Source organism: Doryrhamphus excisus, chromosome 9, assembly GCF_030265055.1.
Source record: "Doryrhamphus excisus isolate RoL2022-K1 chromosome 9, RoL_Dexc_1.0, whole genome shotgun sequence".
NCBI classification, from domain to species: Eukaryota; Metazoa; Chordata; class Actinopteri; order Syngnathiformes; family Syngnathidae; genus Doryrhamphus; species Doryrhamphus excisus.
In genome coordinates this window covers 6,031,739-6,054,777 of record NC_080474.1, presented here as the reverse complement: position 1 = coordinate 6,054,777, position 23,039 = coordinate 6,031,739, and the positions used below count along the sequence as shown (strand labels likewise).

General features: G+C 41.0%; 4 protein-coding genes and 1 long non-coding RNA gene across 5 annotated transcripts; 3 read left to right on the top strand and 2 right to left on the bottom strand.

The window, feature by feature from the left end:
* Nucleotides 1–79: 79 nt before the first annotated feature.
* Nucleotides 80–3,521, bottom strand: LOC131135591 (tubulin alpha chain). The gene is made up of 4 exons (XM_058081680.1): nt 3,355–3,521; nt 1,446–1,668; nt 1,217–1,365; nt 80–1,141 (listed from the first exon to the last, which is right to left on the bottom strand). Exons 1-4 carry the CDS (start codon nt 3,355–3,357, stop codon nt 164–166), a joined length of 1,353 nt encoding a protein of 450 aa, XP_057937663.1. The 5' UTR covers nt 3,358–3,521; the 3' UTR covers nt 80–163.
* On the top strand, nt 3,145–9,770 carry LOC131135596 (uncharacterized). Its single transcript, XR_009131624.1, has 4 exons — nt 3,145–3,603; nt 4,409–4,570; nt 8,895–9,005; nt 9,447–9,770. It is a non-coding gene; the product is annotated as an uncharacterized LOC131135596 (long non-coding RNA).
* Nucleotides 5,795–7,253, bottom strand: LOC131135592 (tubulin alpha chain-like). The gene is made up of 3 exons (XM_058081681.1): nt 7,077–7,253; nt 6,858–7,006; nt 5,795–6,784 (listed from the first exon to the last, which is right to left on the bottom strand). The coding sequence occupies exons 1-3, from the start codon at nt 7,195–7,197 to the stop codon at nt 5,810–5,812; spliced, it is 1,245 nt and encodes a 414-aa protein (XP_057937664.1). The 5' UTR covers nt 7,198–7,253; the 3' UTR covers nt 5,795–5,809.
* Nucleotides 9,771–11,360: 1,590 nt separating the features above from the next.
* Nucleotides 11,361–15,129, top strand: LOC131135594 (tubulin alpha chain-like). The gene is made up of 4 exons (XM_058081682.1): nt 11,361–11,527; nt 13,478–13,697; nt 13,776–13,924; nt 13,988–15,129. The coding sequence occupies exons 1-4, from the start codon at nt 11,525–11,527 to the stop codon at nt 14,960–14,962; spliced, it is 1,347 nt and encodes a 448-aa protein (XP_057937665.1). The 5' UTR covers nt 11,361–11,524; the 3' UTR covers nt 14,963–15,129.
* An 863-nt stretch (nt 15,130–15,992) lies between these two features.
* On the top strand, nt 15,993–22,718 carry pofut2 (protein O-fucosyltransferase 2). The gene is made up of 9 exons (XM_058081683.1): nt 15,993–16,211; nt 16,906–17,159; nt 17,250–17,394; nt 17,529–17,639; nt 17,890–17,956; nt 18,089–18,214; nt 20,005–20,185; nt 20,272–20,395; nt 21,054–22,718. The coding sequence occupies exons 1-9, from the start codon at nt 16,036–16,038 to the stop codon at nt 21,205–21,207; spliced, it is 1,338 nt and encodes a 445-aa protein (XP_057937666.1). The 5' UTR covers nt 15,993–16,035; the 3' UTR covers nt 21,208–22,718.
* Nucleotides 22,719–23,039: the final 321 nt, after the last annotated feature.

Below are 23,039 nucleotides of genomic sequence, written 5' to 3'. Positions count from 1 at the left end.
AGCATTGCAATGGTCTACATATATACACACACACATAAAATGGTCGTGTAACCCAGATAAAATAAAATTATCACACAGATGAAGCTGTTTAAGATCTTTTAATACTGACATGTCACCGCCAAAGGTTATCATTGGGAATGTGCACCATCACAGCTTTAACAGATCAATACTCCTCTCCTTCTTCCTCTTCCTCCCCAATGCTGTCAGTGCCGACTTCTTCATAATCCTTCTCCAGGGCAGCCATATCTTCTCTGGCCTCAGAGAACTCTCCCTCCTCCATTCCCTCCCCCACATACCAGTGCACAAAGGCCCTCTTGGCGTACATCAGGTCAAACTTGTGGTCTAGACGGGCCCAGGCCTCAGCGATGGCTGTGGTGTTGCTCAGCATGCACACAGCCCTCTGCACTTTGGCCAGATCGCCACCAGGAACCACTGTTGGAGGCTGGTAGTTGATGCCCACCTTGAAGCCTGTGGGACACCAGTCCACAAACTGGATGGTGCGTTTGGTTTTGATGGCAGCGATGGCGGAGTTGACGTCTTTGGGCACCACATCGCCTCGATACAGCAGACAGCAGGCCATGTATTTACCATGACGTGGATCACATTTCACCATCTGGTTGGCTGGCTCGAAGCAGGCGTTGGTGATGTCGGCCACAGAGAGTTGCTCGTGGTAGGCTTTCTCAGCAGAGATGACTGGGGCATACGTGGCCAGAGGGAAGTGGATACGAGGGTAGGGCACCAAGTTGGTCTGGAACTCTGTCAGGTCAACGTTCAGGGCTCCATCAAAGCGAAGAGAGGCGGTAATAGAAGACACGATCTGACCGATGAGCCTGTTCAGGTTAGTGTAGGTTGGCCTTTCAATATCGAGGTTCCTACGACAGATATCGTAGATGGCTTCGTTGTCCACCATGAACGCACAGTCGGAGTGCTCCAGGGTGGTGTGAGTGGTCAGAATGGAGTTGTAGGGCTCCACAACTGCAGTGGAAACTTGTGGGGCTGGGTAGACTGCAAATTCAAGCTTTGATTTCTTGCCATAATCAACAGACAGTCTCTCCATGAGGAGGGAGGTGAAACCAGAGCCGGTGCCTCCACCAAAGGAATGGAAGATAAGGAACCCTTGCAGACCGGTGCACTGATCAGCCTGAAATAAGAAACAAACGCTTTCTTTAAAAATTGCTTACTTTCAGAGTTGTCCTTACCTAAAAATTAAGTTTACCAGCTTGCGAGTCCTGTCCAGAACCAGATCAATGATCTCCTTTCCAATGGTGTAGTGACCACGGGCGTAGTTGTTGGCAGCATCTTCCTTCCCTGTAATCAACTGCTCTGGGTGGAAGAGCTGACGGTAGGTTCCTGTACGCACTTCATCTGCGGGAAGACAGTTTAGGCTTGAAACACAGTATCTTCCCCCCACAAGCACTACATCTACAAGTTCACAGGTCACCTACCAATGACAGTTGGTTCCAGATCAACAAAAATGGCTCTAGGAACATGCTTCCCAGCTCCCGTCTCACTGAAGAAAGTATTGAACGAGTCATCTCCTCCGCCGATAGTTTTGTCAGAGGGCATCTGTCCATCTGGCTGGATGCCATGTTCCAGGCAGTACAGCTCCCAGCATGCATTGCCCATCTGGGCTCCAGCTTGGCCAACGTGCATAGAGATACATTCACGCTGAATAGAAGAGACAGTCATTATTGGCAACGGCAACACACAAAATGAACCGCAGCCCCCAGCTTCATTGAGACAAACATGCAATCTAATTTAGAAATAAAGATTTCTTCATCAATATGAAAGACAAATTTGGTGCCAATTTTTAAAAACTGTTTTGTGAAAATTTTGACTCAGCAACTTTTACAGAATCCTGCAGCCCTAACCAGTGGTGATTCTATACAGTGTTCCCTCGCACTCAAAGTTCACCTTTTGTGGACCCACTTTTTGACATTGTTTGAGCAATTTGTGTTTTTTGCAGTTTGAATGATGTTACAAGTCAAACCTGGCCCTTTAAGAATTGCATTGTGGGAAGTTGAGTGTCACTTGCTGCTCTCATCTGCCTGCTCCACCCATCATCATCTGCCTCGTCCACCAATCATCATCTGCATCCTGATTGTTTAGCTGTAGACCATTGTCAATCTCTTTGGTCCTGCCCTGCCATGTCTCCAGTGAATTGCATGTTTGAAACTCTCCCAACAAAAACCCACAATATCGATGAAATGTTCTGCACCCAAAAGGCAGAAGAGGATGCCAAATATCACACAAAAGCTTGAACTATATAAATAAATCTTCAGTTCAATGAGTTTTAACAAGGATACAAAAAAGCTACAGTACAGCAGGACACATCACAAGCTTTGGTCATGATTTATGTAATTTACAGTATGCCTTTATCACTAACCATTTTAAGGCTACAACCTTTTGAAATAGTAACGTCGGAACTGTGGCACCTAAAGTGTTAAAACAAGATTCTGAAAAACATTGGCTACTTCATGGATTTCACTCATTGCAGGCTATTGAGAAAATATCCCCACGATAAACAAGGGGACACTATATATATATATATTCGGTATTAAAATAGACAATATATATTCAAACATGCAGTTTATGGCTTTTTAGAACTAGTAATTACATATGCCTGGAGTGTTCAAGTGTGGCTCGGGAACCTGTGCAGCTCGACACTGGCATGTTGTAGAAATTTGTATTTTCAAAAGAGCAAAATGCTAAGTGTAAGGAGAATCTAACTAAAACAAAATGTATCAGCCAATTACTCAGTCCACATCACTGGTGTCCCTCCCACATGTGGCCTGTCCCTTCCCCCACCCATTTCAGCCGCATAGTGCTGCGTAATCCTCAGGATGTGCTGCCCCTTTTTCCCCCCTATGAAAAAAATGGCCAGCTGAAAAACGGCTGAAAAGTAACTCCAGACCACTCCCTTTTTCCCCACACAGTTCTTTCCATCACAGCCTCTCCCCACTGTCACGATTTGTATGAACTCCATGTTCAGATTATGAGTTATTATATTACACTAAATATTAGGCATGCAGTTTTAATGTAGTTATATTACACAAAAAATGTGTAAAAATGTAAAATCATAAAAAATATATTTAACCTAGTTGGCGACACTTAGGTTGTTTTAAACACCTTATCGTACAGCTGCCACACATTTAGTTATCTTTCATAGACTATCCCCCAGAGACAGTAACGGTACTTCTTGTCCCGGTAACGGGTCAGGTTAGCAGAGGCCTTGCTAGCATGACATAGCAGTAGCTCAGCCGGCTAACCTTAATAGCGCCAAGAACGAGAAGCGGGAAAGCCGGGACAATGCAAAGTTTCCCGACGACGCCACCAAAGCATGCGGTTGCTCACCATTTTGTCTGCTTGTCCTTCGAACGACGTGGAGGATTCAGACACAAGGCAAAAGTGCGGAGGTGGGGGGAGTCAGGGTTTATATATGTGGGGAAAGTGGCCGAGGAGGAGGAGGACCAGCTGGAGACCTCATCCGGCAGCTGCATTGATTGCTCACTTGGCAGAGAGGAACGGCCATTGTTGGGGGGCGGATGTCACCCACTTATTATCTTTCACTTTTAGTGCAGAGTCTCAAGTAATTGTAACGATGTAAGTAAGTTAGAGTAACTTTGTCTACACATTTTTTTGTCAACCTGTGTACAAGTATGATTGTTTTTGGTGAATATTGACAATGACCCGCATGTGTTAGAACTATACACAGACTACAGTGTTAAGTCAGTGCACTGCAATTATGAATTGACAGTCATTTTTTTCTTCTTAAAAAAACTCAAATGGGTTTATTTTGGGGTTTCAGAGATTCAAAGTGTACTTACATTAGTCCAGGGTGTCGAAAGTGCGGCCATGGCTCATTTTACATCAGGGGCGGGCAAACTTTTTGACTTGCGGGCCGCATTGATTTAACAAAATAGACCGGGGCCCAGACTATATATTTTACACATATTATTCTAACAGTCCACATGGAATTATAGTATCTGTACAAGTGTCATGCAACCTGCTATATGAGCTTGTGTCCCTTTTTTCAGGAGCACTTTGTAAACAGCAGACCACATCAAATAACCAAATTGATTAAAAAAAAAAGCTACCTAAACCATCAAAAGGTTGGCTAAAGCCATGATGCCAGGTTGTATTTTAAGTTTCAATGAAATACTTTGGAAAGAACGGGCCGGCCGTAGTTAAACACTTGGCGGGCCGGATCTGGCCCCCAGCCCATAGTTTGCCCACCCCTGTTTTACATTTTACAAAAAAAAGACAACCATGTTGGCCATACAGTCGTGAAGATCTGGATTTTTGTTTTTTGTCAAAAAATTTTAATGTTCTCCCAGTGTGAGGGTTTCCTCACACATTCCAAAAAACATGCATGTTCAGTTAATCGGTGACTCTTAATTGTCCATAGGTATGAAGGTGATTGTCTGGCGACCAGTCCAGGGTGTACCCCGCCTCTTGCCCGAAGTCAGCTGGGCTAGACTCCAGCATACCCTCGACCTTCGTGAGGATAAGCGGCACAGAAAATGGATGGTTTTCGTTGGACTTCTTGGAATGAATAACAGAAACTGAGGTATTGCTGTTCATGTAGTGGAAAATGCCTTCAATGTTATCAAAGGTGGCAATGATGTCATGATACCATCCTGATACTATATCTTCCTTGTGCTACTCACAGCCAGTACAGGGAATGTTTAAGTGATATGCTGTGTTTAATTGAACCACCTCTGTCTTATCTTTCTGTGGCACTTAACCTGGTACAATTTATTGACTTAACTTTGGGCCAGTCACATACAAACTTACCATACTGTATGCCAATTTAATATCTCTACATGCTACATATCCAGAATATTTTAGTATCAAATTCGATATATCAAAGAAACAAAGACAACATTTTAATCTACAATCTTTATTATTTATCATAAGCTGTCACATGCTTGAGTGATCATTAAAAAAAAAAGTATTTGCCAATAATATGCACAAAGATTGTTAACGTGGCCCATGAAAGAGTTAATGCTGAGGAAATCATTTGGGCGGCCTGCAAAGAAATGCACTTTGACCCATTTGTAGATGACTGTCACACCCCTCATACAGAGCAAGCAGACACACTAAGCAGTTTGCAGCTGCGGCACCTGTGGATCAGTTCGAAAGTAGGGCGGTGAGGGGAAGCCGTTGTTTTATCGACTTTATTTGGGTCATGTTAATTCAGCCCTGCATAAGACGGGATCTTTTACTGGTGTTGTATGAACAGGGAGAATGAGTTCAGTAAACAAAACCGGTTTCAATGACAATAGACAACATATTTGTGAACCTATACTTTCGAGTGAACAAACTTATTTTTAAAGGATACATGATCTTTGACAAACATAGACATAAATATGATATCAAATATACACCTCTCTCTACCAAGAAATGTGCAGTTAGTTTTTTTCAGTTATTCTTTTAATTCCCTCAGTCACAGATTTGTAAGATAAGATTAGTGGGATTCAGTTTTTACTCTAGTCTTACTACACAAATAAAACACTAAACAGGGCGTTAGTCCATTACTCTCTCGCTCTAGCGCTCTCACAGAGTCACAGCTGAATGGTATATAGAAACTGACATTGGAGCCCTTTCATAACTTACATTCCACATGTGTGGGGATAGTGGGGGAGGTACACAAAAGGGAGCCTTACAGTGGACAATGAGAGGAGGTTCTAAAGAACAGTCAGCATTTTAATGTACATGCATCACTTGTCTTAACGAATGTAAAACCTCATCTAAACTATCTAATTTATGCCAATATCTTGTGTCTACTTGTCTTTATCTCTTTGGCTCAATATTCCTCTCCTTCATCCTCATCCCCCATGTAGTCGGTACCCACCTCTTCATAATCCTTCTCCAGGGCAGCCATATCCTCTCTGGCCTCAGAGAACTCTCCCTCCTCCATTCCCTCCCCCACATACCAGTGCACAAAGGCCCTCTTGGCGTACATCAGGTCAAACTTGTGGTCTAGACGGGCCCAGGCCTCAGCGATGGCTGTGGTGTTGCTCAGCATGCACACAGCCCTCTGCACTTTGGCCAGATCGCCACCAGGAACCACTGTTGGAGGCTGGTAGTTGATGCCCACCTTGAAGCCTGTGGGACACCAGTCCACAAACTGGATGGTGCGTTTGGTTTTGATGGCGGCGATGGCGGAGTTGACGTCTTTGGGCACCACATCGCCTCGATACAGCAGACAGCAGGCCATGTATTTACCATGACGTGGATCACATTTCACCATCTGGTTGGCTGGCTCGAAGCAAGTATTGGTGATGTCGGCCACAGAGAGTTGCTCGTGGTAGGCTTTCTCAGCAGAGATGACTGGGGCATACGTGGCCAGAGGAAAGTGGATACGAGGGTAGGGCACCAAGTTGGTCTGGAACTCTGTCAGATCAACGTTCAGGGCTCCATCAAAGCGAAGAGAGGCGGTAATAGAAGACACGATCTGGCCGATGAGCCTGTTCAGGTTAGTGTAGGTTGGCCTTTCAATATCGAGGTTCCTACGACAGATATCGTAGATGGCTTCGTTGTCCACCATGAAGGCACAGTCAGAATGCTCGAGGGTGGTGTGAGTGGTCAGAATGGAGTTGTAGGGCTCCACAACTGCAGTGGACACCTGGGGGGCTGGGTAGATAGCAAACTCAAGTTTGGACTTTTTACCATAATCAACAGACAGTCTCTCCATGAGGAGGGAGGTGAAACCAGAGCCGGTGCCTCCACCAAAGGAATGGAAGATAAGGAACCCTTGCAAACCGGTGCACTGATCAGCCTGAAAGAAGAAATTAACACTTTCTTTTATCAATGACTTTCACACTGAGCTTTTTTTGTACCTAGAAGTTTACCAGCTTTCGTGTCCTGTCCAGAACCAGATCAATGAACTCCTTTCCAATGGTGTAGTGACCACGGGCGTAGTTGTTGGCAGCATCTTCCTTCCCTGTGATCAACTGCTCTGGGTGGAAGAGCTGGCGATAGGCACCTGTACGCACTTCATCTGGACAAAAAGAAAAGTTTTGACATTAATGACAACAATCCATGAAGTAAAGTTCCAGCCAAACACCGACCGATGACAGTGGGTTCCAGGTCGACAAAGATGGCTCTTGGGACATGTTTTCCAGCTCCCGTCTCACTGAAAAAGGTGTTGAAGGAATCATCTCCACACCCGAATGTCTTATCAGAAGGCATTTGTCCGTCTGGCTGGATACCATGTTCCAGGCAGTAAAGTTCCCAACATGCATTGCCAATCTGAGCCCCAGCTTGGCCCACGTGTATGGAAATACATTCACGCTGCAAACAGAGAGATGAGTCAGATACCGCAAGCATATTAAGATTTGCTGATTATTGCATCACAACATTACCATAGTTGAGCTCTCTTCTCTGGCGTTCAGGTGTCAGTAAGAAGATGAAGTTCTTGTGCCACTTGTGTTGCACCACCTTATATACCTGCACTTTGAGGTGAGCTGTGATTTGATATTAGCTGTAATGAGAGAACCCGCTGATGGGACAATGATAAGCTCATCCGCTCAACAGACAACACAATGCAGAAGGATGTCACCACCCAAGGCATTGTGTGGGTTTTGTCCTAGTGTGTGTGTATTGTGTATGAGAACGGGACTGTGTTTGTGCAACTATTATTTTGGCAATGAAGGGAAGATAGTCTATGAGAGTTTCACACAGCAGTTTCAGATGTTTGACCTTATGATGGTGACAATAGCATAGCAAGGTAAGGAATACCTATTTCTTTCCGCCATTGATTTTGATAATGAGTTATATGATATTAATGTGGAATCTTTGGTCTACGAACTAGAATGGCACTCAGTTGAACACATTCCTATTTACCTTTCCATTGTTCCATCAATGGATCCCATTGGCATATTACAAGATGATCTTGCCAGGATTCATCCTTCTCATATTAAGCAAAGCAAACATGCAAAACACTTTCCCATACTGTACTATCAAATTGGAATGAACTGTCAAACTTCACAAAGCAGTACAATGTGGAGTATACAGTATACGAGCCTGCACCAGAAATGTAGCAAGGCAAAATGTGGTCCATGTTATTTGTTCTGACAGTCTCCTTATTGCTGTCAGATTTTTATAAAGTTGTTGAATGGTTTAACAAAGGAAGATTCAGTCGTCCACTCAGTGTGAGTTTCAGTTGGCCAAACTGTAGAGTAGAGTCACTGACTGTTCAGCTGAGTGAGACAAACTAAACGGTTGATACTGCGCATAGCTTCAGGCAGAGGCCTCTGTTCACACCAGAAGTATTTCACAGTATTCCAAAGGCCAACAAGCATTAGACAATGCACGACTCTGTAAACTTGTGAGCTACAGCTTTGTGAGAAACATCCATACTGGGCACAATCCATGTCTTCTGGGACATAATTTTCACTTTAAATTATATCTTATGTCAACTAATACTGGACGCTTCACTGCTGCCATAAAGCTTTGACCCACTTCTGTTGTTTGATACATAGTGGCCAACGCCCAAAGTCCCAACATCAAGTTATGTTTGAGCACATTCATGTATTTATTGTAATAAGTAAGTATTCTAAAGGAGGAAGTTTCCTAAGGACAAAAATAGTTGGTGAATCATGTCCCATGCTGGGAAAATATTATTCAGTTGTCCTATGAGGTGTCTGGCATGCCCCTAATTGTTGTGCAACTCTGGCCTCTAGCGGTCAAATACTGTAACAACATCTAATCCTGTAAAATTTGCAGTCATTTTAGTAGATGAACCACTAATGTTGAAACACCCTGATGTTAAACAGCGTATGTTGTGACATGTAGGTTATTGGTTTCCACTCTTTATTGTCTGGTATTGTGTCATTTTCCTCTTGCTTTTTGCATCTTGCTGTGTTTTATTTTGTTTGTCTTTTCAGACAATGGCCCTCCTTGAGTCAGAAGGAGCTGTTCCCCATCAGCCATCCCTTCTTATTCACCTCATCTGCCACAGGACCACGACTTCCTAGACTGTCCAAGACTTCCGATTGGTATTTAGCTTTCGTAAACTAATAGATTTGCTTGTCATTGCTCACCTCTCTTTTAGTCAATATACATTTAGACACAATGCTTCTTTTGTTCATGTTTATGCACTGCAGTTTTGTTCCTGTTTTACTTGCCCTGCGATGGCCTTGTCACTGCATCCTGGGACTGTCCTCATGGCTCTGACCCCCATGACAAGCTTTTTGAAGCTAGTCATGTTGAACTATAATACAGCGGAAGCACAGTTTTTGTCATTGTTCTGTTCAAAAAGGCCTGACAAAAACTGAAATGTACGAAAACCGAATCAAATAATGTAAATCCAATTAATCCTTTCCAGAAACCACAAATTATGAACACAATTTTTCTTTAGAGTGACTAATTATAGTTTCACATACAGAAAACATATAAATGATGAATGAAAATGATAAATGTGCATTTCACATCACTAGGAACTAGGAAACACAGAGAGGAGTGGAGGAGACTTACAAACTTAACTTTACAGAGTGGACGGATAGAACTGTAAACTTCAGAAGCAGGTACAATCATCGTTTCACACACTGGCCTGTTATGTCTATTATTCTCCCTTAAACCATCATCATCATCCTCCTCCTATCATAAGATTCAATAATTAGCTTTTTGCTTGTCTTTGTGCATTTTTATGAAACCACTGCACCACCACTTTACATATAAACAATATTTGTTTTCATTTTTTAATGCAGGTTATTTAATTGACAGTTTACAGTGTAGCACTACTGACATCACATACACGGAAATGGTCCATTAACTGCTTCTCAAATTTCTGGTTTGACTTGTTACTCTTCTCCTTTTTTTCAAGCAGCTGAACAAATAAAGCCAGAAAAAAAGGACAGGAGTGACCGTCTGCCAGATTGTTTCCACTTTTTAAGAGCAGTTGAAAAATATCAAGAATTTACATTTTGCATTGTTGGATTTTAATGTGCAAATGCAAAATGAAGAAATGGGAATGGGACAAAAAAGGATTTGAGTATGCAATTTATTTCAAACAAGGATGCAAGTGAAATAGGCTGTCCATCAGCTTTACCCAAAGCAAAAAACTAACACAGTCATACAAACAGAAATAATATAGATGTACAAAACGGCACAGACAACATCATTCTAAACACAAACTATGTGTCAAAGGGGAGTTTGAATAGCTGTGATATAAAAACCTAGGAGCACACACAGCAAATTAATGATCTACCCATTTCTTATATCTAGACCTGGGAACCACAAGAGGTACCTGCCCTGCCCAGGTCGGATTGGTAGGATAGAGCATTAATGGCCTTGAACACAAACAGAAACACTTCAAAATCTATCCTGAATTGAACTGGCAACCAGTGTAGAAAGACGACAATTGGGGTAATATGGACATATTTTGAGGCTAGCAGCACCATTGAAAGTTCATTAAAGACCCTGAGGGTTAAGGAACAAAAAAATGTCAAGTGGTCGGCTCCAAAAAATGTTCACGGCCCATCCAATTGGCTGTATGTCAAGACACAGGACAGGAAGAAAAATGGAACCTTCATGGTCCTGCTGGGTTCCAACATTTCTGGCATAACAAGGACATCCCACATGAGATGTTTTCCACACGGCACAGTGGAGGGTTGTGCCATCATGATCTGGGCTGCTTTTTTCCTTCAATGGAACAATGGAGCTTTAGGTTGTGCAGGGGCGTCAAACGGTATCTGCCTATTTGGAGATGTTAGATAGGGCATCCCTCATGACTGAAGGTCCACGTCTGTGTGGTGATGTCTGATGAATGACTTCACTCTTTTGGACCATCCTGTATGGTCCCCTGATCTAAATCCAATTGAGGATATTTGGGGAAGGGCGGCAAGGAAAGTTTACAAAAATACACATCAGTTCCAGACAGTGGATGCCCTTCATGAAGCTACCTTTCACCACCTGGAGAAACATTCCCACCATCCTCCTGGAAATACTGGTACGGAATAAGCAGCGTAGAAAATGGATGGATGTTTTTGTCTCACTCCCATTTCTTCTGTTTTGCATTTTGAAGCTCGACTTAGAACTTTAGATCCAACCATGCAAAAATGATTACTATTTTTCAACTGTTTTTACATTTTGAACAGGATTGTATGCTTAAACAAGTGCTGCCAGGTTTTTAGGTGGCCATTGGACTAATGAGCTGCAGCCCAATGCTTATTTGCACAATGTCCACCCTTAATCATAACACTTTAATATAAACCGATTGAGTTAGTGCAAACACTCGCAGCATGCACATTGGAGGTCTGGTGAAAGTTTCCACTTCTGCAGCAAGATTGGTTTACTATACAAAGAATTATAGCGACAGCCCCTCGTGCTCATGCAAAACAGCCTGCACGCTCACAGTGCTTGTCGAGGAGACAGGTGGGAGTGGTTTGAAGTTGAATATAGCTTGTAGTCGCTGTCTATCTGACAGTTAAACTCACTCGGACCACATTGAGGACCGCCGTGAGAGGAACCACAGAAATTTAAAGTCAAAAACAGACCCTCAACCTAAGCAGGCACTATGGTAAGTATATATGTATATTTCTTTACTGCATTTACCTGTTCTTTAATTTGAATGTTCATGTAGTGGAGGTATAGTTATCAAAGTCACCTACTCATTCAGGTCAGCAGCCAAATTCAGCTCAGCTTTTCTGCCAATCACTGGGACAAAGATCTATTTCTGACACAAGGAGGGCACAGGGGAGAGCAGCTGGAAGTTCCACTTCATGTGGCCCATTTTTCGTGCACACTTTGAGTGGTACGAAAATGAAAGTTAAAGACAAATACAATATTTCACTATGTGTTCCTAGTCTTGTTTCTTTGTAGCATTTTAGAGTAGTCATAATGCTTGGTCGTTATTATTATTGATGATTCCCATAAGGCATACATGAAGCTTGGAATTTGGGTGTGTCCCATGAAACATGCAGGTGTCAACAAGTCAGATCAACCTGAGACAGAGCAAGTTATTCTACTATGATTTTTTTTTTTTTTCCTTTCCAACAATACACACTTGGAAAAATTGATGGTTCTGGAAATATTGGAGTTCCATACAATAGGAAGCTATGTATTTGTTGTGTAATTGCAGTTAGTGACAAGGTTCTACTACGGTTAGTCATTTATGTGGGGAAAAACACTACTCACACACTGAGTTTTGTTTGCTCGGCATAGTACAAACACAGCTTGTTAGCATTGCCAGTATTTACAGCAGTAAACACACCCTGGTCAAATCTTTTTGTCATTATCTTTATTCAAGTGTTAAATGAAGTATAAGGTCTTAAATAATCTTGAACTTTCTACTCTGATTGTGACGGGAAATTATTTTTTTCCAACTGACAGGTACTATTTCTGGGTCTGCCTGTCAGTGTTTACTCAGACTTCCACATATGCTACTGGGTGTCATCTTAGCACGATCGCTCTAAAATAGCTGCTCTGCAATGACCTGCATACCTGGAAACTGAGATGATGCTCATGTTAACTGGGGTCAAACTTAAGAGGACACCAGAGATTTGAATTGATCTCCTCGTGGATCTCCAACAGAGATTTAAAGACCACGTTTCACCATAATTTCCATATAGCACCAACGTAACTGCATCAGTGAAATAGTACTCTTGCTTTTTCTACCGCATTTTCTATCGCGGGGGTTGTCGGAGCCTATCCCAGTTGTCTTCAGGCGACAGGCAGGGTACACCCTGGACTGGTCCCCAGCCAATCACAGAACACATACAAACAAACAACCATTCACACTAACATTCATACCTAGTAAAATATAACGAACGAGATCCAGATCCGGCTGATCCAGTCCAGCCAGATGACGATTATTTTGCTCCAGGAAGTTTTCTCTGAGGGTGTGTTGGGTATTTACATGGTTATGTCAAGTGAGTGTGTCCAATTGTCAAATGAACTACAGTCAGTTATTTTAGAGGAAATGGACACTTGTTCTCTTCCTTGTTTTCAAAGAGCATCCACTTGGTAGATGATACTGTTTTCTGTGCATTAAAGGACGGATTTACGGACATGCAGTTAAGAATACTGGACAAACTTGTCACTAAATGCAGTGTAGCTTTTCACTAACAAAATTACAACCGTTGTAAGAAATGTATGGGTAAGTTCCTACCTAATTGGACCTCTAGGAATTGATCTTCGGAATGTAAAATTCATATACTGTCATAGCCAGTTATTCCTGCATGAAGTAGAACCAAATCAACCAAATTTAAACAACCTTGGCCAGAAACATTGGCAATCTTTGGCTTACCAGCATTTTTGGGCTTAAATGCATGAAACGGATGCTAGCTGGTGCAGCTTTCAACTCAACGGTTAGCGTTCTCGACTCTCATTCAGTTGATTATGGTGGAGTCAAGGGTGGAGCAGGCGGGTTACACATAGACGTCTGCTTTTGGATCAGAGTTGATTGTGGAGCATTAACAAAGCTGGATTCTTTCTGTCTATTTCCTTTCTTCTTCTTTCTCTTTTGAAGCGTGAATGCATCTCAGTCCACGTTGGCCAGGCTGGTGTCCAGATGGGGAACACCTGCTGGGAGCTCTATTGTCTGGAACATGGCATCCAGCCAGACGGACAGATGCCCAACCCGAAGTCCGGCGGACATGACGACTCTTTCACCACTTTCTTCAGCGAGACCGGGGCTGGAAAGTACGTGCCCAGAGCAGTTTTTGTTGATCTGGAACCCACTGTTGTTGGTGAGTAGAGGAGATACTGCATGTATCTACTATCTCTGCCAGTACTTTTAATTCTATAGAGTTACATTCTACTTCCAGATGAGGTGCGTACAGGTACATATCGCCAACTCTTTCACCCTGAGCAGCTGATCTCTGGAAAAGAAGATGCAGCCAACAACTATGCACGTGGACACTACACGATCGGCAGGGAGCTCATTGACTCTGTCCTTGACAGGATCCGTAAACTGGTGAGGCTTCAACAAACCTTTTGTCCTGAAAATTGAAGATACTTAATTTATCTTTCTCTGCAGTCTGACCAATGCACCGGTCTCCAAGGCTTCTTGGTCTTCCATTCCTTTGGTGGAGGCACCGGCTCTGGTTTCACCTCCCTCCTCATGGAGAGACTGTCTGTTGATTATGGTAAAAAGTCCAAACTTGAGTTTGCTATCTACCCAGCCCCCCAGGTGTCCACTGCAGTTGTGGAGCCCTACAACTCCATTCTGACCACTCACACCACCCTGGAGCACTCCGACTGTGCCTTCATGGTGGACAACGAAGCCATCTATGATATCTGTCGTAGGAACCTCGATATTGAGCGTCCATCCTACACCAACCTCAACCGGCTGATCAGTCAGATCGTGTCATCTATCACCGCCTCTCTTCGCTTTGATGGAGCCCTGAACGTTGATCTGACAGAGTTCCAGACCAACTTGGTGCCCTACCCTCGTATCCACTTCCCTCTGGCCACGTATGCCCCAGTCATCTCTGCTGAGAAAGCCTACCATGAGCAACTCTCTGTGGCTGAAATCACCAATGCCTGCTTCGAGCCATCCAACCAGATGGTGAAATGTGATCCACGTCATGGTAAATACATGGCCTGCTGTCTGCTGTACCGGGGCGATGTGGTGCCCAAAGACGTTAATGTGGCCATCGCCAACATCAAGACCAAACGCACCATCCAGTTTGTGGACTGGTGTCCCACAGGCTTCAAGGTGGGCATCAACTACCAGCCTCCAACAGTGGTTCCTGGTGGCGATCTGGCCAAAGTGCAGAGGGCTGTGTGCATGCTGAGCAACACCACAGCCATCGCTGAGGCCTGGGCCCGTCTAGACCACAAGTTTGACCTGATGTACGCCAAGAGGGCCTTTGTGCACTGGTATGTGGGGGAGGGAATGGAGGAGGGAGAGTTCTCTGAGGCCAGAGAGGATATGGCTGCCCTGGAGAAGGATTATGAAGAAGTCGGAATTGACTCCTTTGACGAGGACGAGGAGGGAGAAGAATATTAGACATATTTGGTTATCATTTACTTTCAAGGACAAAAATATCTATTTATTAAATAGATAGCATTTGTGTCATTATGACAGCAGTTGTCAATATTGATTTATGACGATCATTTTCAAACTGTCTGTTGGAATTGTGTTGTGACCAAATAAATCTGTCAGCATGCATACCAGTGGAGTCTTGGTTGGATCGTCTGCACCTTCAACATGTCCATACTTATACATACTGTAGTTATACAGACGCACTCTGTCAACTTGAAAAACTCTACATTTGTTTAGAACACAGCATGTGAAGTCATTGAAAAATCACATTTTTCAGAGATATAATACAGATAATGCAGAAAAATTATTAGACCACCCGTGTTTCTTCAGTTTCTTATTCATTTTAATGTTTTAACTGAATTTTTTGGCAGTACAATGCTATAGCTATTGATGTAAGAACTTATGTGATTTGGGCTATTATCAAGAAAAACATGAAAATTGCTAGATATCAGCTCTTATATTAAACTCTTTGTTATCATTATATCATCATTAGGGCTTACAATGGATCCATAAACTGAAGAAACAAGCGTGGTTTAATTTATTCCACGAATGTATATGTGTATGTATGTATATGTGTCTATCTCCAAACATGATCACGACATGAGAAGCTACTGTCCTGTGTTGGAGCGCCCCCTCGTGGAACTTGAGCCACATCATTGCAGTAAATATAGTTTCTCCTTAAAATGAATTCAAAATTCAGTGAATTCACTGATATCATGGTGAAGATGCACAATGCATTTAACATGAAACAGATTAATCTACATGTTTTGAATTTTTATTACAAATTTTTTATTTAAAATTAAAATAAACATGAAATTATTTGTTGATATTGGTTCCATAATAACTTTTTTCGTTCGTTTAAAATTTATAATTCTTTTTCCATTTAAAAAGGTTCGTAAAATTACTTTAGAATTAGCATGAGGCGACCGGAAGAAGCGTCCTGTCCCTTTAAATTGGAGCTGGCCGCATGTGGATGGTTGCCTAGCAACTCTACAAACGCTGCTTTGACTTCCGGAAGTGCGTGGCTCTCAGGGAATATGGCGTACAGAGAAATGCATGTATCTTTTACAGTGATAGATACAACATACTCTCTTTGCATTTTGTGGTGTTCTCTTCTAATTGCGTACGCAGGCTTCGAAACAGCAAATAGTCAGAATGTGTTTGGTGCAAGTCAGACGGCGACTGTACCTATCGCCGCCGCTAGGGACCTAAGGTGAGTGAAAGTGTACAGTTAAGCTAGCTTCTCTGGTTGCTATCATGAAACAAGTTGCAGAGATTCATTTCAAACCATGTTTAAGATTTACTTTGCGTAACTATTGTAGAACAATACTCTCAAAATTGCTGTTTCAAGGCAAACAGATCGCCTGTTATTTCAAACTGCAACCCCCAGATGTTACGGCACGCAGAATTGCATTCAAAAAGTGACATGTTTATGCTTTAGGTCATTTGTTAAGACACCCAACCTTAATAGTTATGTTTTAAATGCATTGTCTAAACACTACACTATATTAATAATATTCGGCGTCATGGACAAGAAGCTAGGAGCCTTTTTTGTACTCGGAAGTGGCTTTGAGTAAATGTGTTGCCAGATGCTACATTTTAGCGTGGACAGGGTAGGGTACCTGCAACCACTGCTAATAAAAGGGAAAATAAAAGGGAACAAAACACCCCAAAAAACACTGGTAATTTTTTGTACAGCTAAATTTGATCCTAAACCACAAAAGTCAATTGTGAAGTGCCCACAAGTCAAAATATATTATTCCACTAAGTATTAAAAATCAGTGATAATGTAGTTGAGTTGATATGAATACACTTGTTATTGTATACATTTATATACATGACTTATGTACATGTTCTGCCACTGAATATGAAGACAATACACTTTTGTGTTGTGTTTTGCATCCAAGATACCTCCTGTACGATGTCAACCCCCCAGAGGGTTTCAACCTGCGAAGAGATGTTTATATCCGTATAGCATCCCTCGTGAAATCTCTGAGGAAAAACGGTGACGACTGGGTCCTTGTACTTCCCCCATGGGGTCGCCTATATCACTGGCAAAGCCCCAACATCCACCAAATCCGCATCCCTTGGAGCGAGTTTTTTAGTCTTACCAGCTTACAGGCCAATGTTCCTGTGATAGAGTATGACGAATTCATTGCAGGTAAGCATTTATTAATACATCTGAATGTACTGTATGTAATTTGTATTACCTGCTTCACATTTTTTTGTTTCATTTGTGTATTCATTGTAGAGAATGGAGGTCCATTCGTCGATCAAGTTGTGGTCCTGCAAAATTATGCAGAGGGATGGACTGATGGAAAATGGGAGGAGAAAGTTGATCAACGGCCGTGCATTGACAAGCTAATGTACAACAAAGATAAACAGGGCTACTACAGGTAATCAGGCACTCACCTGTTAAATATTTTTTGCTTCCTGTTATTTGCCATATTTGACGTCATTGTGGAATAACCGATGAGCGTTACCTCAATATTGTAGCTTTTCTCATATTATGTTTTCATCTGCTTCCAAGGGGCTGGTTTTGGGGCTTTGAGGAGACAAGAGCTCGAAACGTAACTTGTATGTCGGCGCAAGGTCATGCCTCCATTATGGTTCCAGTTCTGCAGAAGAACATTACTGCAACGTGAGTCCTTGCAGCAAGATTATAGTGTTTGCTGTGTTCTATATATATGATGCTATTTATTCTAGTATATTTGAATTAGGGATGCACCGATTCACGTTTTTCACTTAGGATCCTATCGTTTGTGGATACTCTTTTGGCTATGTTTTGCTGGTATTGTTATATATAATATTTCATATCAGGCTGTCAACCATTACTAATCCCAATGACGGTACCTGTGGCATTCCTAAAACTTGTTTTGGCTCACCCCCAGCTCAGTAATGCTTGACCGAGCAGAGACTCTCCTCCATGATCACTATGCTGGGAAGGATTACTGGGATGTAAGTCAAACAATGGTTTCATGTCACACCTGTGTGACTAATGCTGCATGCTGGCATGTTTGTCCATGACTTGTAAAAACACAATACATTGTGGAAATTCTTTTTTTTTTTTATATTCCACCTTTAACATAGACCCGCCGCAGTATGGTGTTTGCCAAGCACCTACGTGTCATTGGAGATGACTTCAGAGCAAAGTACCTCAACTCGACAGATGATGGCGACCATACTGTTTACAATGAAGACTGGACTCGCATGAAGGTGAGTCAGCATATCTAAGCAAATGAAGTAACACTGTTGATAGAAATGTTCCACTATGCATGAGGTCTAGATCATAGAGCAGTGAGGCTGCCAATCCATTATCAATATCTTGTTTCGATACCAATATACTTCACGTATTGGAAATTTCCGATACCACCTTCATGGCTGTCAGAAAATGTAGCTAGACGAATATCAGCAAACCTATATAGTCCTTTGGCTACTTTGCTAATATTAATGTAGTTAAAAGAATATTAGCAAAAATATTATATTATAATATATATTATATTAATATAGTTAAAGAATATCAACAAAGTAGCCAAAACAGTATCTGCGAATGTAGCCAAAAACATCAGCAAACATAGCAAAAGTGTATCAGTGAACATAGCAAAAAGAATATCTTCAAAAGTAGCAACAATAATATCAATAAATACGTAGCCAAATGAGTATCTGCAAATGTAGCCAAAAGAGTATCAGTAAAAAAGGAGCATAAACCATTCAGCGAACAAAATATCAACAAACTTAGACAAGTGAACATATTGAAAAGAATATCAGCAAATGTAGCCACAAGAGTAACAACAAAGATGGCTAAAAAAAAACAAACAGCAAATCTAACTCCAAGCGTATCAGCGAACCTAGCTAAAAGAATATCAGTAGACCTAACCAATAAAGTATCAGCAAAAGTATAAAAAAAATCTACGAAAACAGTGAAAATATCAGCAAACGTACCCAAAAGAGTATCAGCGAACATATTGAAAAGAAAATCAGCAAATGTAGCCACTAGAGTAACAACAAAGATGGTTAAAAGAGTATCAGCAAACCTCGCTAAAAGAATATCAGTAGACCTAACCAATAAAGTATCAGCAAAAGTATAAAAAAAATTGGCGAACATAGTGAAAATATCAACAAACTTAGACAATAGAGTATCAGCAAACTTCGACTAAATAGTATCAGCGAACATATTGAAAAGAATATCAGCAAATGTAGCCACAAGAGTAACAACAAACCTAGCTAAAAGAGTATCAGTAGACCTAACCAATAATGTATCAGCAAAAGTATAAAAAAATCTGCGAACATAGTGAAAATATCAGCAAACATACCTAAAAGAGTATCAGCAAACATAGACAAAATAGTATCAGCGAACATATTGAAAAGAATATCAGCAAATGTAGCCACAAGAGCAACAACAAAGATGGCTAAAAGAGTATCAGCAAACCTAGCTAAAATAATATCAGTAGACCTAACCAATAAAGTATCTGCAAAAGTATATAAAAAAATCTGCGAACGTAGTGAAAATATCAGCAAACATATCCAAAACAGTATCAGCGAACATATTGAAAAGAAAATCAGCAAATGTAGCCACAAGAGTAACAACAAAGATGGCGGAAAAACGAATATCAGCAAACCTAGCTAAAAGAATATCAGTAGACGTAACCAATAAAGTATCAGCAAAAGTATAAAAAAAATCTGCGAACATAGTGAAAATATCAGCAAACGTACCCAAAAGAGTATCAGCAAACATGGACAAAATAGTATCAGCGAACATATTCAAAAGAATATCAGTCAAAGATGGCTAAAAGAGTATAAGCAAACCTAGCTAAAAGAGTATCAGCAAACCTAGCTAAAAGAGTATCAGTAGACCTAACCAATAAAGTATAAGCAAAAGTATCTGTCTCCACAAATGCACTGCAGCTGTCCTCCTCACTAACGCCTCACACACACACACCATGCCATTTAAAAAAATAAGCCTTAGGGTATTGTTGTTCATTGTGATTCTACCATTTTCCTGACAGGCCAAGCTGGGCAGTGCCACAGGCGGCCCCTATCTGGGAGTCCACTTGCGGCGAAAAGATTTCATCTGGGGTCACAGAGAGGATGTACCCAGCCTGAAGGGGGCGGTCAAAAAAATCAAAAGCCTTATGAAGAAGCACAAATTGGACAAAGTGTTTGTGGCAACGGATGCGGATGAGGAAGGTTGGCATGGTGACTGAAATGAAACCACACAGGGATTCTACATGCGGAAAGTAACCTTATCTGCTTGATCTATGCAATCCCAACAGAACTAAAAGAGCTCAAGAGGTTGTTACCTGAGATGGTGAGATTTGACCCTTCCAAGGAGGACCTGGAACTCTTTAAAGACGGAGGCGTGGCCATCATTGATCAGTGGATCTGTGCCCATGCCAGGTAAATGTGTGGTGAGTGGAAACGTATGATGGATGTGTATATACTATATCAATTAGTTTGGCACAACACACATTGTGCTGACAGGAAGTAAGCCATTATGTTGGCAGTTCATTTACAATGGAATGTCCATTGTATATTATATGTATTTGGTTTTTCAGTGAAAAAAAATTATTGCAAGCAACTAAACTATTTTTTTTATCATCAATTTAGTTCAAATGAATCAGAAGTTATTCAAATTTATAGTGAACTAAACCTACTGAATGACTCGACTCCAGGATTTTAATGTACTTCGTTATGAGTCGCTCCTTTGTTGTTTTGGGTGCTATCCACCCCCCCAACAGTGGCCTCTTGGAGGTCTACCTACACGCTTGACCCTGATGTTCTTTCACAACTCTTTCTTCTTCCTCATCATGGTGGGGAGGGGTGGTTTGAATGGAATTGACTGTTTCTGAAACTGATTCTAACAATTTGAGACTATTTCCTATGCTCACTATACAAAATCCGCACACAGTCTAGGAATGATATATTTCATACCGCTTTATAACTTGTATGATTTTACCGAGTTAAGCTAGTGAAACCTGAAAAACCAGTTAATCACATGCAATTCACAAAATGGCAGCCTGGTCACTGTTTTCACCGTTTCAATTGCTTCATCCAGATTCTTCATGGGAACGTCAGTGTCCACGTTCTCCTTCCGTATCCACGAAGAGCGAGAAATCCTTGGTTTTAATCCCAAAACCACTTACAATCGTTTCTGCGGGGACACGGAGAAGGAGTGTGAACAGCCGACACACTGGAAAATAGTTTACTGATGTCACCATTTCCTGCCACAAGTACACGCAAGTGCCAAAAAAAAACAGTGTTACTCTCAATGTACAGTATTACAACTGTTACTAGTTAAGAGGCGTTTAAGGACTTGTGCAATCAGGTGCCAAACTGGTAGTATTTTTATTTTCATCACTTCAATTGGAATTGTGTTTCATGCTTCGTGCAGATCCAGTTTTGGAATTTTACATTATTATTATTTACATTATTATTTATTCTTCATATCCACCATCATAACTGAAAAAAAAGTTTATGTAAGTACAACATATCATGTTCTATGACTTTAATTTTCTTGTAATGATTTTTTTTTGTTTTTCAGCATGTGGAGTCTGACTTTTTGGATATTTTGGTGGCAATTTTGATCAGTGGCTTAAAACGGGGTTAGCATGTGTATAAAAATGTTCTGGAAACAGTGAAGTTATCCCGGAAAAAGTAACCCCCCCCCCCCCCCCCCCTTTCAAAGTTGTGAATGAAAGTCTATTGTCAACTTCCGTTCTGGTGGGCAATATTACGGCACAACGCCCCTTGTGGCCACCCAATCAAATCAGCATTTCTGCAACCCCAGTACAGTATACTTCTAATTGACTTTGTTGTAAATTTTTCGGACTAGAGTAGGGTTGTTAAGCAGCCCTTTGGCACATTTTAAAAATACAATTCAACAAGAAAAGTGGAGAAAAAAAAGCAGCAATTTTATGAAACACAACAATAAAACCGTTGAAAAATTTGGACTTTTTTTTAAAGCATAAAGTTGAAATATTAACTTTTTAAGTTGTAATATTAGAAAAAAATTTTTTGCAATTTTTTAGAAAATTAAATTTGAGGAAAAAAATGTTAATATGTGAAAAACATCATTACAGGAATAACGTCACAATGGTACGAAAACAATTACATGAAAGAAACAGCCAAAATGATAACAATAAAAGCGTAGAAAAATTTTGACTTTTTTTTTTAAGCATAAAGTTCAAATATTAACTTTTTAAGTTGTAATATTAGAAAAAGTTGCAATTTTTAGAAAATTAAATTTGAGAAAAATTTTTTAATATGTTAAAGACATAATTACAGGAATAACGTCACAATGGTACGAAAACAATTACGTGAAAGAAACAGCCAAAATGATAACAATAAAAGCGTAGAAAAATTCGGACTTTTTTTTTAAAAGAATAAAGTTGAAATGAAATGAAAATCCAACAGTGGAGAAAAGATTTATCGTAATAACAATTTTTTTTTGGGTTGACAAAAATTGGCCCCATATCCTATGATTTTTACACCCCTGTCCTGCGAGACAAAACGCGCAACTGTGTCTCTAATATTGATCCGTATTACGTTATAATGCTGAAAGAAGTGGAAAGCCTGTAATACTAATATTACATAACATTCCCCCATATCATTATTACCATACAGTGTGTGTAGTTCTTGGGAAGAAAAGCTATTTTTTTGCCAACTGTGATACTTTTATTCCCCGTTACCCACAAATTTAGATTAAAAATGTGCATCTTAATTAATTGACTGTGTTCTTTTCTTGACTTTCTCTTGTGTGTGTGTGTGTGTGTGTGTATCACGCCCCAGTATGTACACAAAAGAACACATTGGATTGTTTAGTACTTCTCTCCTTTGATTCCACCCCCCATGACACATCATTTTTTTTTCTCAGATTTTTCCCTTGCGGAACCTGCATTCCCAACAACACTATCGGGACTACTTGTGTGTATACCCGTCATCTTTCAGGCTTTGACATGGTCACAGGAGGATCGAACCAGCAACCAGTCAGGTTGGGACAGAAACTATACTAGATATGGAGTAGTAATATGAAATACTGTGT